Genomic DNA, 15,519 nt, shown 5'->3' with positions numbered 1-15,519 from the left:
TTTTTTGTTACCTATCTTTAGTTGCCCTGAATAGTGATCGCACAACTGGGTGGCTATCCAGGACATATTAAGAGTCAACCACATACGGTGAGGCTGCAGTAGCCCATTAGCCAGACCAGGTAGAGGTTGAGCATTCCCTTCTCTGAAGGAAATTAGTGAACCAGTTGGGTTTTTACCCCAATCTGGTAGCTGTTATGGTCATTTTTTGGCTACCAAATCTTTCCTTGTGCAGAATGACCAGTTGTCTCGTTGACCTTTGGGGTTTTATTTAAGTTTATATTTGGGATATAAATCCTGTCCCATAGCTTCTCATTACTTACCCTATTTGTAGTCATTATTTGAATTCACAATTTGCAGTGGTTGGATTTGAACTTGTGGCCTCTGCTAGTCTACTACCATAACTGCTATGCAAATCATTCATTCATTTTCTTTTTACTGGTTAAGTCTGTCTTTTTCTTCATTTTAATTGGTCGTTTTATACTTTAGTCATTCAACACTCACATTTCAGTAGCCATTCTGGCCAATCACACTGCAGTAAAAATGCGATACAAGTGCATGACTGTTCCTTGTATGTATCCCCAACATAATTTTGGTAACATCATTGACAAATAATTTACTATTTCATTTTTAAAAAAACACTAACTTCACCATTCCACTTTCTAATTGCTCTGATGTCTCCTTCCCTGCTCCATGTAAAATCAACAACTTTGGCCTTTGGTACACCCTCCTGCTAGACACACCCACTAACACCCCTGTACTCCAGCGCCCAAGCCCAACATGAAGCTTGCATGCACTGCAGATCAAAGGGATCTGTATGCTGATGCCTCAGCCCATCGCTTGGCTTTGGTGCCGGCTCCGGCCATTCCCAGCTCTCACATTCACTCCCTTCTGCAGAAGAGAGTGAAGTGATAAAGCGTAAAATGGTAAAAAGATGGTGTGTAACTGAGCGATTAACAGACACACAAGGACAGATTAACATCTTAGAAAAAGGGAGAGACGAACAGACATGGGGAGAGAACGCAGGAAAGAAACAAACATTGGAATAGGATAACTGAGGGAAGGACTGAGTAATAGACAGAAGAATACACAGAAAGAAAATCATTGATAAAGGAGAGGGGAAAACCATGGACAGTTCTTCCACTGGGCCCAAACCTTTTGCAAAGGCCGCACTGAGATGGGCAAACTAGTCACTCTGGCAGTGACGACTCTCTCGATACCCAAACATTTACCATCTAGAAAGCACATAGGCACCAAAATTAGCAACGGAGATACCTGGCCAATCTCAGCCTTGCAGGCTCGAAGCAAGTTCCCAAGGCTTCTCGGTCCCCAAACGTGTCCTGGAAGATCAGACGTCCAAGGGATAGCTGCGAGACCTCAGTTGGAAGCAAAACAGCAACATGAGCTCATTCCAAGTAATGTGAGCAGAATACCATGCCCTATGTCCCAAATAAGTGAGCAACAGCACAGAAGACTGGGCTGTTGAAGAATCAGGGATAAAATGTATGTCGCCAGTAGTGGGAAAAGCATGCCTTAAATGTGGAGTTGAAAGTTCATGAATAAATGTTCTTGTAATACTGTCCAAATCTGTAATCTGTTTAGATCTCACTGTTTATGATGACTTCTGAATGTCTAAATAAGATTAGTCATCTCAGTCATTCTCTAGTACCAATTTCTCAAACAACCCCATAAAAATCCACCTATGATCAGTGAAATTGGATTTTCGTTCGAAAAGTCTAATGGGATATGATTACAAAAAATCTTTATTTAAAAACCCTAAAGGTGTTATTCCAAAAATTCTGTTTAATTTATCGTGATTTACATTAAATTAAGATAATGTTAGTCTTAAGTTTGCTGTTACTTGAATTTCTTCCAAATATATTCATATCAGTAAAAGGAAAATATCAAATGACATAAAATTCCTTATCTAAATAAACCATAGATTAGTTTGTTGCCAATTTCTTGCTTACTCTGAAACAAACCTAATCTTTTGATCAATGGTGTCTGGCCTCCTGGTTCTTCCCTTCATTCTGGGGCCATTGATATGTAAAGGTTGGATGTGTGGATAATTTTGCTTCCTATGCCAACTCTTTTATAAAAAATATATTGAGATGTTAAAATAGTGAAAGAACCAAACAGAAATAAGCTGAGATATAAAACAAACATCAACAGATCCAGGATTCAGATCTAAAATCTGTGGTACACACAGTGGCCCCAAGTTTCCACATGATTTGCTCCTGATTTTTAGGAGCAACTGGTGTAGAACGGAGTATCTTAGAAATCGGAATTCTCCACATTTAGTTTTCTGCAGTTCGAGTCAGGTGGAACAGTTTCACTTTGGAACAGAATTTTTTTTTCAAAAGGGGGCGTGTCCGGCCACTGACACCTGATTTGAAAGTTTCCACAGTGAAAACGTACTCCAAACTAACTTAGAATGGAGCAAGTGAAGATTTTTGTACGCTTGAAAAAACCTTGTCTACACTTTTAAAAATCAGACGCAGGTTACAAATTAGGCGTCGGGAACGAGGTGGGGGGGGTGAGGGAAGTCATTTAATTCTACAATAAATCCTTAATTATACTTATACAAATATTATACAAATAAATTCAACCTGAATAAAAATTTATAAGCAAAGAAAAGATTAAATAAACCATGTTCCTACCTGTGTGAAAGTGCTTCAGGCAGGCCTTTCAGGCAGCGGTGTGGCGTCAGTGTCTCTCGACGGCAGGGGCAGGCAGCAAGCAGCCTTCGAGCTGAGCTGCGGTGCTTGAGGCAGGCCTTCATTCCCCGCGAAGATGCAGCACCCGGACGGACTTGAGGCCATTTGGCCATGGGATTGCAGCGGCGTCAGTGGCTGGTCGGGAGCAGCAGCAGCCTTTGAGCTGTGAGGGGGACTGACTGAGGCCATTTGGACAGGGAGAGGCAGCCACATCGACATCTTTATATTTAAATTTGCAGAATGGGTGCACCACATATTATGCAATGGTTTGCTTCCTCGTGCAAAAAATTCTTTGTTCTTGGTGGAAGTTGATCCATTGCAAAGTTGAATTGGCGCTTTTATTTCTCCAAACACACAGTCCTTAATTTGCAGACACCGGTTCTGCAAGTTTAGCAGTGAAAAGCTGAACTCACTGATTTCAGCAGGTGATTTATTCAAGAAAATTAAAATACAAGCCTTTGCAGGGGTCCAAGAAACAAATCTTTACTTTTTCTGCAGCACTTTTAAAAATGGCCGAGTGCCAATGTTTACTTCAGACTGTGCGTGCGCGAACGCTCCAATGCGCACGCGCAGGGTTGCCGGCACCAAGAAGCCTCATTTCAATTGTACCCGCCCCCTCCTACTTACAAAATTGGCGCGAGTGATAGGCTCCGCCCCCTGTTCGCCACGCCAAGCAGACATCGAGCTCCAAGGAGCTCGAGAATACCGCATTTTTTTTCCGGCGCCGTTTTCGGCGTGAAAAACAGGCGCCCAGCTCTGAGGTGCGCCTTTTTCGCCGTGTGTGGAAACTTGGGGCCAGTATATCTAAATAATCAGACACCAAGTCATTTCTGCTGAATGTAACTGAATAAAAGATGTTTTTTGAATTGAATACTATATCAAGTTCTTTCAGCACCCAGCAGAGAAGTTATCTGCAAACTGGGGGAATGATCTTAAATGCAGCATCATGACTGCATGTTATTTATCAAATAAATAGTCCTTGTGGGCTCCTCTTGGCCCACAAGATAATCATTAAAATTTTGAAACATCCTACTTTTAAGTTGTCTAGCTGTCCTTTGGGGTTTTGTTTTAAGTTTATATTTGGAATATAAATCCTGCTCCATGGCTTCTCATTACCTACCCTCATTATATTCACTATTAGTCCTTCATTTTGTTGCTGTTACTTTTTTGTCTTTATAAAACCTGCCTTTTTCTCTTTGTAGGTAGTGTAACTGTGACCACTGCTGGGAAGTGGACTGGCTACCCTTTTCTGCACTGTACCTCGGTCACCCGGACTGGATTGTCCATATCTACACCGCTCCCTTTTGTATTCCAGCAGTATAGGTACAGCAGCTTCTTCAACAAATGTAAGTTTGTTTTCCTGACACTAAAAGTGGCCCAAAGCATTTTCATTTATATGGCATTCTACATTTCCATTTTCTGTTTTAGAATATGCAGTGTTTGAAATCTGCAGGCTGTTTTTGCTACTCCGCTGTTGAAAAAGCACAGGTGTTGTGAGAGGGTGAAATGGTCCTTTACTAGTTAACTGAGCAGCTTTTGAAATTTGCATTTTTAGGTGATGCTGAAAAGCAGTTGCTGTGCACGTAAAGTCGAAATATTGTAACCGCAGTTCATTCTGGCCACCCTGACTTTATCTGATTTATGCCGTGCTGCCACTCAGCATGAGCAATAGTTTGATCGTCTTATTGAATCATAAATTGTTAATACGGGAAGCTTTTCAATCTGATTATACCATCTGTGCTATATGCCACCGGCAGAAGCGATCTGCATTCTGTGGTCTTTGAGAAGAGAGGGGGGGGAAAAGTATAATGTATCCACAGAGAATAAGATTCTTTTTCCCTTTAACCCTTTAGGGAGTATTTTATCGTGCCCACAAATAATTTTAAGTTGGCATTTTTGGATTTGTTCAAAGTGTGCAATGAGTGTCCATTATAAATTTGGGTTTGCCACAGATAAATATTGGGGGCTCGACTTTCTACTTCACATCGCCCATCTATGGTCCATATGTCGCCCAAAACGGACAGATCGCTGGAGAAATAAACCTCCAAGTTTTGGCTCACTTCGCCGAGCTGATCGCCCACACATGGCCCATCCCAGGTTTCGGCACATCGCCGGGCTGATCGCTCGCCGAGAACAAGGCTGGGTAATAGTTGCTTTTCCTGGACTTTACAGAAGGAAATGGGCCTATGGACGCCATTTTCAAGATCGGAGGAAGGGTGGAGGCAGCTAAAAAAATCATGCTTAGATAGTTGTGAGTTATTTAAGGGAGCTGTATAGATCGATCTACTCAGATAATTAATTATATTTAATTTTAATAATAATAGACTAGTGGATTAGGCATTTTTTTATGAAAAGTGCATTTATATCAAGTGAAAATAATTATTGAAAGTGATGGGGCCTAGTGTTAGACTGGGGCTGGAATAGAGAGAGTATTAAGACTAGATTGGTATACAGACTGGGGCTTGTATAGAGAGAGTAGTTTAATAGATTGGCATTCTTTATTGAAAAGTGTATTTATAGCAATTGAAAATAATTATTGATAGTGATAGAGCCTATGCTTTCTGCGCCATTACTCGTAACTGCTCACAAGCTGGTTTCTGAAAGGATCAATCGAAGAGGTGGCAGAAAAATGCGTAGACAGAGGAGGCGAGCGTACAGCCAACGAAGGTACAAAGAAACGCAATCTTAACCTCAACTTGTCTGAAAAGATGTATCTTAGGCTACGCTTCCGGAAGGAGGTCATCGATGGGATTTGCCAGCTCATCCAGCACCATCAGAATCGCACTCTCCGTTGAGGTGAAGGTTACTGCTGCCCTAACTTTCTACGCTTCGGGATCTTTTCAGGCTTCAGCTGGCGACATCTGCCATATCTCTCAGCACGCCACACACTGCTGCATTCGACAGGTGACTGAAGCCCTTTACACGCGCAGGATGGACTGTATAAGTTTCCCTATGACCAGGGATGCACAGACCGGGAGGGCTTTGGGTTTCTGCAGAATAGCAGACTTCCCCAAGATGCAGGGAGCAATAGACTGCACGCATATTGCCCTGAAAGCCTCTTTAAAGAACGTGGAGGTGTTTCATAACAGAAAGGGATTCCACTTCCTAAATGTGCAGCTTATTGTCGACCACAACCAAATAATCATAACAGTAAATGTTACATTTCCTGTCAGCATCCATAATGCGCACATCCTAGAAACATAGAAAATAGGTGCAGGAGTAGGCCATTCGGCCCTTCGAGCCTGTACCGCCATTCAATAAGATCATGGCTGATCATTCCTTCAGTACCCCTTTCCTGCTTTCTCTCCATACCCCTTGATCCCCTTAACCGTAAGGGCCATATCTAACTCCCTCTTGAATATATCCAGTGGCATCAACAACTCTCTGCAGCAGGGAATAGGTTAACAACTCTCTGAGTGAAGAAGTTTCTCCTCATCTCAGTCCTAAATGGCCTACCCCTTATCCTAAGACTATGTCCCCTGGTTCTGGACTTCCCCAACATCGGGAACGTTCTTCCCGCATCTATCCTGTCCAGTCCCATCAGAATCATATGTTTCTATGAGATCCCCTCTCATCCTTCTAAACTCCAGTGAATAAAGGCCCAGTTGATCCAATCTCTCCTCATATGACAGCCCAGCCATCCCTGGAATCAGTCTGGTGAACCTTCGCTGCACTCCCTCAATAGCAAGAACGTCCTTCCTCAGACTAGAAGAGCAAAACTGAACACACTATTCCAGGTGAGGCATCACTAAGGCCCTGTACAGCTGCATTAAGACCTCCCTGCTTCTATATTCAAATCCCCCTGCTATGAAGACCAACATACCATTTGCCGCCTTTACCGCTTGCTGTGCCTGTGTGCCCACTTTCAGTGACTAATGAACCATTACATCCAGGTCTGTTGCAACTCTCCTTTTCCTAGCCTGCCGCCATTCAGATAATATTCTGCCTTCGTGTTTTTGTCCCCAAAATGGATAACCTCACATTTATCCACATTATACTGCATCTGCCATGTATTTGCCTACTCACCTAACCTATCCAAGTCACCTTGCAGCCTCTTAGCATCCTCCTCACAGCTCACACCGCTACCCAGTTTAGTGTCATCCGCAAACTTGGAGATATTACACTCTATTCCTTCATCTAAATTGTTAATGTACATTGTAAAGAGCTGGAGTCCCAGCACTGAACCCTGCGGCACTCCACTAGTAACTGCCTGCCATTCTGAAAAGGACCCATTTATCCCGACTCTCTGCTTCCTGTCTGCCAACCAGTTCCCTATCCAGGTCAGTATATTACCCCCAATACCATGTGCTTTGATTTTGCATGCCAATCTCTTGTGCGGGACCTTGTCAAAAGCCTTTTGAAAGTCCAAATACACCATATCCACTGTTTCTCCCTTGTCCACTCTGCTAGTTACATCCTCAAAAAATTCTAGAAGATTTGCCAAGCTTGATTTCCCTTCCATAAATCCATGCTGACTTGTTCCGATCCTGCCACTGCTTTCCAAATGCACTGCTATTTCATCCTTATTGATGGATTCCACATTTTCCCCACTACAGATGTCAGGCTAACCGGTCTATAATTACCCGTTTTCGCTCCCTTTTTAAAAAAAAGTGGTGTTACATTAGCTACCCTCCAGTCCATAGGAACTGATCCAGAGTCGATAAACTGTTGGAAAATGATCACCAATGCATCCAATATTTCTAGGGCCACTTCCTTGAGTACTCTGGGATGCAGACTACCAGGCCCCGGGGATTTATCGGCCATTAATTTCCCCAACACAATAAGGATATCCTTCAGTTTCTCCTTCTAACTAGACCCACTGTCCCCTAGTACATTCTGAAGGTTATTTGTATCTTCCTTCGTGAAAACAGAACCGAAGTATTGGTTGAATTGGTCTGCCATTTCTTTGTTCCCCATTATAAATTCGCCTGAATCTGACTGCAAGGGACCTACGTTTGTCTTTACTAATCTTTTTCTCTTCACATATTTATAGAAGCTTTTGCAGTCAGTTTTTATATTCCCTGCAAGCTTCCTCACATGCTCTATTATCCCCCTCCTAATTAAACCCTTAGTCCTCCTCTGTTGAATTCTAAATTTCTCCCAGTCCTCAGGTTTGTTGCTTTTTCTAGCCAATTTATATGCCTCTTCCTTGGCTTTAACACTATCCTTAATTTCCTTTGTTAGCCATGGTTGAGCCACCTTCCCAGTTTTATTTTTACTGCAGACAGGGATGAACAATTGCTGAAGTTTATCCATGTGATCTTTAAATGTTTGCCACTGCTTATCCATCGTCAACCCTTTGAGTATCCTTTGCCAGTCTATTCTAGCCAATTCACGCCTCATACCGTCGAAGTTACCTTTCCTTAAGTTCAGGATCCTAGTTTCCGAATTAACTTTGTCATTCTCCATCTTAATAAGCAATTCTATCATATTATGGTCACTTTTCCCCAAGGGGCCTCGCACAACAAGATTGCTAATTAGTCCCTTCTCATTGCACATCACCCAGTCTAGGATGGCCAGCTCCCTGGTTGGTTCCTTGACATACTGGTCTAGAAAACCATCCCTAATATACTCCAGGAATTCCTCCTCCACCGCATTGCTACCAGTTAGGTTAGCCCAATCATTATGTAGATTAAAGTTGCCCATGATTACTGCTGTACCTTTATTGCATACATCTCTTATTTCTTGTTTGATGCTGTCCCCAACCTCACTACTTATTTGGTGGTCTGTACACAACTCCCACTAGCGTTTTCTGCCCTTTGGTATTCTGCAGCTCCACCCATACCGATTCCACATCATCCAGGCTAATGTCCTTCCTTACAATTGCATTGATTTCTTCTTTAACTCGCAACGCCACCCTGCCTCCTTTTACTTTCTGTCTATCCTTCCTAAATGCTGAATAACCTTGGATGTTGAGTTCCCAGCCTTGGTCATCCTGGAGCCATATCTCCTTGATGCCAATCACATCGTATCCGTTAACTGCTATCTGCGCAGTTAATTCATCCACCTTATTCGAATACTCCTCGCATTGAGGCACAGAACCTTCAGGCTTGTTTTTTTAACACACTTTGCCCCTTTAGAATTTTGCTGTAATGTGGCCCTTTTTGGTTTTTTGCCTTTGGTCTCTCTGACCTCTACTTTTACTATTGTCCTTTCTATATTTTGCTTCTGATTCCATTTTATTTCCCTCTGTCTCCCTGCATAGGTTCCCATCCCCCTGCCATATTAGTTTAACCCCTCTCAAACAGCACGAGCAAACACTCCCCCTAGGACATTGGTTCCAGTCCTGCCCAGGTGTCGACCGTCCGGTTTGTACTGATCCCACCTCCCCCAGAACCGGTTCCAATGTCCCAGGAATTTGAATCCCTCCCTTCTGCACCACTCCTCAAGCCATGTATTGATCTGAGCTATTCTGCGATTCCTACTCTGACTAGCATGTGGTACTGGTGGCAATCCTGAGATTATTACTTTTGAGGTCCTACTTTTTAATTTAACTCCTAGCTCCCTAAATTCATCTCATAGGACCACATCCTGTTTTTTTTACCTATGTCATTGGTACCTATATGCACCACGACAACTGGCTGTTCACCCTCCCTTTTCAGAATGACCTACACCCACTCCGAGACATCCTTGACCCTTGCACCAGGGAGGCAACATACCACCCTGGAGACTCGGTTGCGGCCGCAGAAACGCCTATCTATTCCCCTTACAATTGAATCCCCTCTCATTATAGCTCTCCCACTCTTTTTCCTGCCCTCCTGTGCAGCAGAGCCAGCCACGGTGCCATGAACTTGGCTGCTGCTGCCCTCCCCTGATGAGTCATCCCCCTCAACAGTACCCAAAGCGGTGTATCTGTTTTGCAGGGGGGTGACCACAGGGGACCCCTCCACTACCTTCCTTGTACTGCTCTTCCTGTTGTTCACCCATTCTCTATCTGGCTGTGTATCCTTTACCTGCGGTGTGACCAACTCACTAAACGTGCTATTCACGTCATTCTCAGCATTGTGGATGTTCCAGAGTTCATCCACCCGCAGCTCCCGTGCCGCAATGCGGTCCATCAGGATCTGCAGGCGGATGCACTTCCCGCATATGTATTCATCTCGGACACCGGAAGCGTCCCTGACTTCCCACATAGTACAGGAGGAACATAACACGTGTCCGAGCTGTCCTGCCATGACTTAACCCTTAGATATACTTAAATTGGCAACAACAATGTTAAAAGGTTACTTACTGATATAAAAAGAAAAAGAAAAACTACTTACCAATCACTTACCCCCTTGGCTGTGACGTCACCTTCCGTTTTTTTTCTACTTTTTTGTCTTCTCCCTGTAGCTACACAGGCACGCCTTTATAGGCCTCTGCCGATCCCCGGACTCACGCCTCAGCGACCAAAAACTCTCGCTGCCTCTCTTGGCCTTTATAGGCCTCTGCCGATCCCCGGACTCATGCCTCAGCGACCACTAATTCCCGCTGCCTCTCCCGGCCTTTATAGGCCTCTGCCGATCCCCGGACTCATGCCTCAGCGACCACTAATTCTCGCTGCCTCTCCCGGCCTTTATAGGCCTCTGCCGATCCCCGGACTCATGCCTCAGCGACCACTAATTCTCGCTGCCTCTCCCGGCCTTTATAGGCCTCTGCCGATCCCCGGACTCATGCCTCAGCGACCACTAATTCTCGCTGCCTCTCCCGGCCTTTATAGGCCTCTGCCGATCCCCGGACTCATGCCTCAGCGACCACTAATTCTCGCTGCCTCTCCCGGCCTTTATAGGCCTCTGCCGATCCCCGGACTCATGCCTCAGCGACCACTAATTCTCGCTGCCTCTCCCGGCCTTTATAGGCCTCTGCCGATCCCCGGACTCATGCCTCAGCGACCACTAATTCTCGCTGCCTCTCCCGGCCTTTATAGGCCTCTGCCGATCCCCGGACTCATGCCTCAGCGACCACGAACTCCCGCTGCCTCTCGCGGCCTTATCCTACGTGAGAGTGCTATCCCTGACCTGTTTCTCAATCAGCCAGAAGGTCACAGTTGGATGCTGGGGATATGGACTTGCCAGTTGGCTGATGACCCCACTGCGTAATCCCGTCACTGAAGCAGAGAAACGTTACTATGAAAGCCATATAGCGACACGCAACATCATCGAAAAGACAATTGGAGTCCTAAAGCAGCGCTTCAGATGCCTGGACCATTCTGGTAGCAGCCTACAGTGCCACCCTGACCAGGTTGCTGAGTTTATTGTGGTGTGTTGCATGCTGCATAACCTAGCTAGAAGGAGAGGACAAATAATGCCAGATGGGTCTTCAGGTCCACCTCCAGAAGGAGGGGAAATGGGAGAGCCAGCCGGCGAGGAGGAAGAGGCAGACGAAGAGGCTGGTGAGGACCTAGCGGAAGGCAATCAGCCTGGCGAGCTCACCCTGGTATCTTCCCCGCCCCCCCCCCCCCCCCCCCCCCCCAAGACCAGTACCTAATAGCAGTTGCGCGGCTGCTAAGCTGTTGCGTTAGCAGCTCATTTATGAACGCTTTTCATGACCTTTCATTGTGGATAGTCACATTTACATTTACTGCATTTGCGTAGAGTTGCATTTCTGCCTTGCCTACAGTGGCCTGGCATTTTCATTAATGCTTAAGTTAAGTAAACTTTTGTTACAATAATACAATGCTCAAGTAATGCAGAACAATTGTTAAAATGTTATGCTTAACGTAACTGAGAGAATGCACACCAATTGTTCAACTCAATAAAAAAATTTTATTTAACAGAACAAATTATTAAAAATATTTGATCAACACCCTCTCTTCCCCCCCCCCCGCCCCACCCCAAACAACAATGAACGCACGAACTTTAAAAAAATTTACAATTATTATGAAAAAACAACCCCCTCCCTACCTGTGGCCATATTTCCCTCCAGGTCCTTTCCCACCCCGTGTTTTAACACCATCCGCCTGTGTTGGTCCCCGCAGACCGATACGAAGCTGGCGTGCAGTGGGCAAAGACAAGACTTCCTGCCATGATGGTGGTGTGGGAGAGGAAGACAAAGCATGACGATGTTCGTCTTCCGAGTCAGGAGGAACTGTATCCTCCGTGCTCGCTTGTGTGCTTGGGGTTGCACTTGGACCCAACACGACACCTTGGGGTGCAGCGCCGTGTCCAGCCAGCAACGCATGCCGAAGGGCATTGGTTGCAGCGGTCCGCTCTCTGATCCCCTCCAAGCTCACTCAGTTTGCATAACAGCCAGTTGGAGAAGTGATGGAACCCCTGGATAAGCTCACGACCTATCGCGACCATCTCCCTGCACATGGAGATCAAGCACTCCGTCTGCCCTTCCGAGGTAGGCAATCGCTGAACCGGCCTCCGTGTGGTCGGCAATATGTTGCGCCTTGGCGTCGCCAGCTGCACACCGCTTGGTCCCAGTGCCTCATTGCTCTCAATTGCTTCTTGTGCATGCATGGAATGACATGACATCATTAGTACATCATAAGCACATTACAAGTATATTGCATTTTGCATTATAATGACAGAACATTAGATCAGTTACATACTTAAGTTTTTAATACTGTTTTTAATACAGTTCGACAAATTACAAATTACTCACGAGACACATGGCTGGGTTTGGCCGAATGGCTCTCACGGCCAACCAGCGCGACCGCACACTCTTCGATTTCGGATAATGGCTGCAGCTGAGCAATGCCGCTCTCCGTCCGCTGTTGCTCGGCATGGTTGATAGATATCTTCTGCAAACGAGAAAAGAGCATGGCATGGCATAAGCTAATGGATTAGGTAGTATCTTGAGGTCACAACAGTTTAAAATGTTTAAAATGTTACATGCTGCTGGTCCAGATCACTGGCCGGATCTTAACATGGTTTACGTAACACATTTAAAATGACAAACTTAAATTCAATGCAGGAGATTCATTGTTATAATAAAAATTTGCATACATGCATCAGTAAAATATAAAATATAAAATTTGAAATAGAAAATGCAACTTGCTGTTAACATGGTTTCATTAATACTGTAAAGAATGTCCAACTTGAATTAAATGCAGGACATTCATTGCTCTAATAAAAATGCCCATGCAAAAGTAAAACATTACATATAAATTATAAAATATTACGTGCAAATTACTGTTAACATGGATTAACTAATACACTCAAGAATTAGATTCAATGCAGGAGATTCATTGTTCGAATAAAAATTTGCATGCATCAGTAAAATATAAAATGCAACTTACTCTTGCTGCAGCCACCAAGCTATTCCAGCGTTTTCTGCACTGGTCAGCCCCCCTCGTCGCATGGGATGCAGACGCAACCACGGCTGCAATCTCCACCCAAATTTTTCGCTAGACACGGGGTGCCGGTTTCCCATGCACACCCCATGTCAAATTGGCCCACATGGCATGCACCTCGTCGACCAGGGCCTTGTTTGCCTCATCACTAAAGGGTTTAGCCCTTTTCCTCTCTGATTCAGCCTCCGAAGTCATTTTCAGAATGGATATACTATTATACAATTATTTAGATTTAAATTAGATTTTTCAATTAGAATCGCTGCAAATATATCGAGTCTAACCTTCCTGCTTCCTCTTCTATCAATCTCCTCTTTCTCTCCCTCTCTCTCTCCCTCCCCATCCTCTACTTTCTGAGCATATGTGGTGACCCTTGACCTCCCGAAACGTGGTAAAACCAGTCGGCCAACTCCTGCTTCTAACGTGCGTGGATAGCACGTTCAGTGAGTTGGTTACACTGCAGGTAAAGGTTACAAAGGCAGATAGGGGATGAGTGACCATCAGGCAGAGCAGGAGCAGGAGCAGGAGTAGGAAGGCAGTGCAGGAGTCCCCTGCGGTCATCTCTCTCCAAAACAGAAACACCGCTTTGGATATTGTTGGGGGAATATCCAGGGCAAGGCAGCAGCAGCCAAGTTCATGGCACCGTGGGTGGCTCTGCTGCACAGGAGGGCAGGAAAAAGAGTGGGAGAGCTATAGTGGTGGGGGATTCTATTGTAAGGGGGATAGATAGGCATTTCTGCAGTCACACCCGAGACTCCAGGATGGTATGTTGCCTCCCTGGTGCAAGGGTCAAGGATGTCTCGGAGTGGCTGCAGGGCATTCTGGAGAGGGAGGGTGAACAGCCAGTTGTCGTGGTACATATAGGTACCAACGATATAGGTAAAAAGCGGGATGAGGCCCTAGAAGCTGAATTTGGGGAGCTAGGAGTTAAATTAAAAAGTAGGACCTCAAAGTTAGTAATCTCAGGATTGCTACTAGTGCCACGTGCTAGTCAGAGTAGGAATTGCAGGATAGCTCAGATGAATACATGGCTTGAGGAGTGGTGCAAGAGGGAGGAATTCAAATTCCTGGGACATTAGAACCGGTTCTGGGGGAAGTGGGACCAGTACAAACCGGACAGTCTCCACCTGGGCAGGACCGGAACCAATGTCCACTAGTGTTTGCTAGTGCTGTTGGGGAGGGGTTAAACTAATATGGCAGGGGGATGGGAACCGATGCAGGGAATAAAATGGGGGCAGAAGCAAAAGATAGAAAGGAGAATAGCAAAAGTGTAGGGCAGAGAAACCCAAGGCAAAAATCAAAAAGGGCCACATTACAGCAAAATTCTAAAGGGACAAAGAGTGCTAAAAGAAGAAGCCTGAAGGCTCTGTGCCTTAGTGCGAGGGGTATTCGTAATAACGTGGATGAATTAGCTGCGCAGGCAGTTATTAACGATTATGATATAATTGGGATTACGGAGACACGGCTCCAGGGTGACCAAGGCTGGGAACTCAACATCCAGGGGTATTCAACATTCAGAAAGGAAAAGGAGGTGGAGTAGCTTTGCTAGTTAAAGAGGAAATTAATGCAATAGTAAGAAACAACATTAGCTTGGATGATGTGGAATCTGTATGGGTAGAGCGGCGGAATACCAAAGGGCAGAAAACGCTAGTGGGAGTTGTGTACAGACCACCAAACAGTAGTAGTGAGGTTGGGGATGGCATCAAACAGAAAATTAGGGATGTGTGCAATAAAGGTACAGCAGTTATCATGGGAGACTTTAATCTACATATAGATTGGGCTAACCAAGCTGGTAGCAATGCGGTGGAGGAGGATTTCCTAGAGTGTGTATTAGGGATGGCTTTCTAGACCAATATGTCGAGGAACCAACTAGAGAGCTGGCCGTCCTAGACTGGGTGTTGTGTAATGAGAAAGGACTAATTAGCAATCTTGTTGTGCGAGGCCCCCTGGGGAAAAGTGACCATAATATGGTAGAATTCTTTATTAAGATGGAAAGTGACAGTGTTAATTCAGAGACTAGGGTCCTGAACTTAAGGAAAGGTAACTTTGATGGTATGAGACGTGAATTGGCTAGGATAGACTGGAAAATGATACTTAAAGGGTTGACAGTGGATAGGCAACAGCAGACATTTATAGATTACATGGATGAACTTCAATAATTGTACATTCCTGTTTGGAGTAAAAAATAAAACGGGGAAGGTAGCTCAACCGTGGCTAACAAGGGAAATTAGGGATAGTGTTAAATCCAAGGAAGAGGCATATAAATTGGCCAGAAAAAGCAGCAAACCTGAGGACTGGGAGAAATTTAGAATTCAGCAGAGGAGGACAAAGGGTTTAATTAGGAGGGGGAAAATAGAGTATGAGTGTAAGCTTGCAGGGAGCATAAAAACTGACTGCAAAAGCTTCTTTAGATATGTGAAGAGAAAAAGAATAGTGAAGACCAACGTAGGTCCCTTGCAGTTAGAATTAGGTGAATTTATAATGGGGAACAAAGAAATGGCAGACCAATTGAACAAATACTTTGGTTCT

The 15,519-nt window shown here is 44.8% G+C and overlaps 1 protein-coding gene across 1 annotated transcript in view; it reads left to right on the top strand.

Moving 5' to 3' along the window:
* mrps5 (mitochondrial ribosomal protein S5) overlaps positions 1-15,519 on the top strand; it is a 195,906-nt gene that overhangs the window by 23,735 nt on the left and 156,652 nt on the right. The window contains exon 2 of the mRNA XM_070884570.1: positions 3,917-4,060. Within this exon, the coding sequence (XP_070740671.1) occupies positions 3,917-4,060 (144 nt within the window). The remainder of the gene's footprint in view (positions 1-3,916; positions 4,061-15,519) is intronic.

The sequence above is a fragment of the Pristiophorus japonicus genome, chromosome 7 (genome assembly GCF_044704955.1).
Source record: "Pristiophorus japonicus isolate sPriJap1 chromosome 7, sPriJap1.hap1, whole genome shotgun sequence".
Classification (NCBI taxonomy): Eukaryota; Metazoa; Chordata; class Chondrichthyes; family Pristiophoridae; genus Pristiophorus; species Pristiophorus japonicus.
Note: the sequence above shows the minus strand (reverse complement) of the source record. Positions and strands in the feature narration are given on the sequence as shown.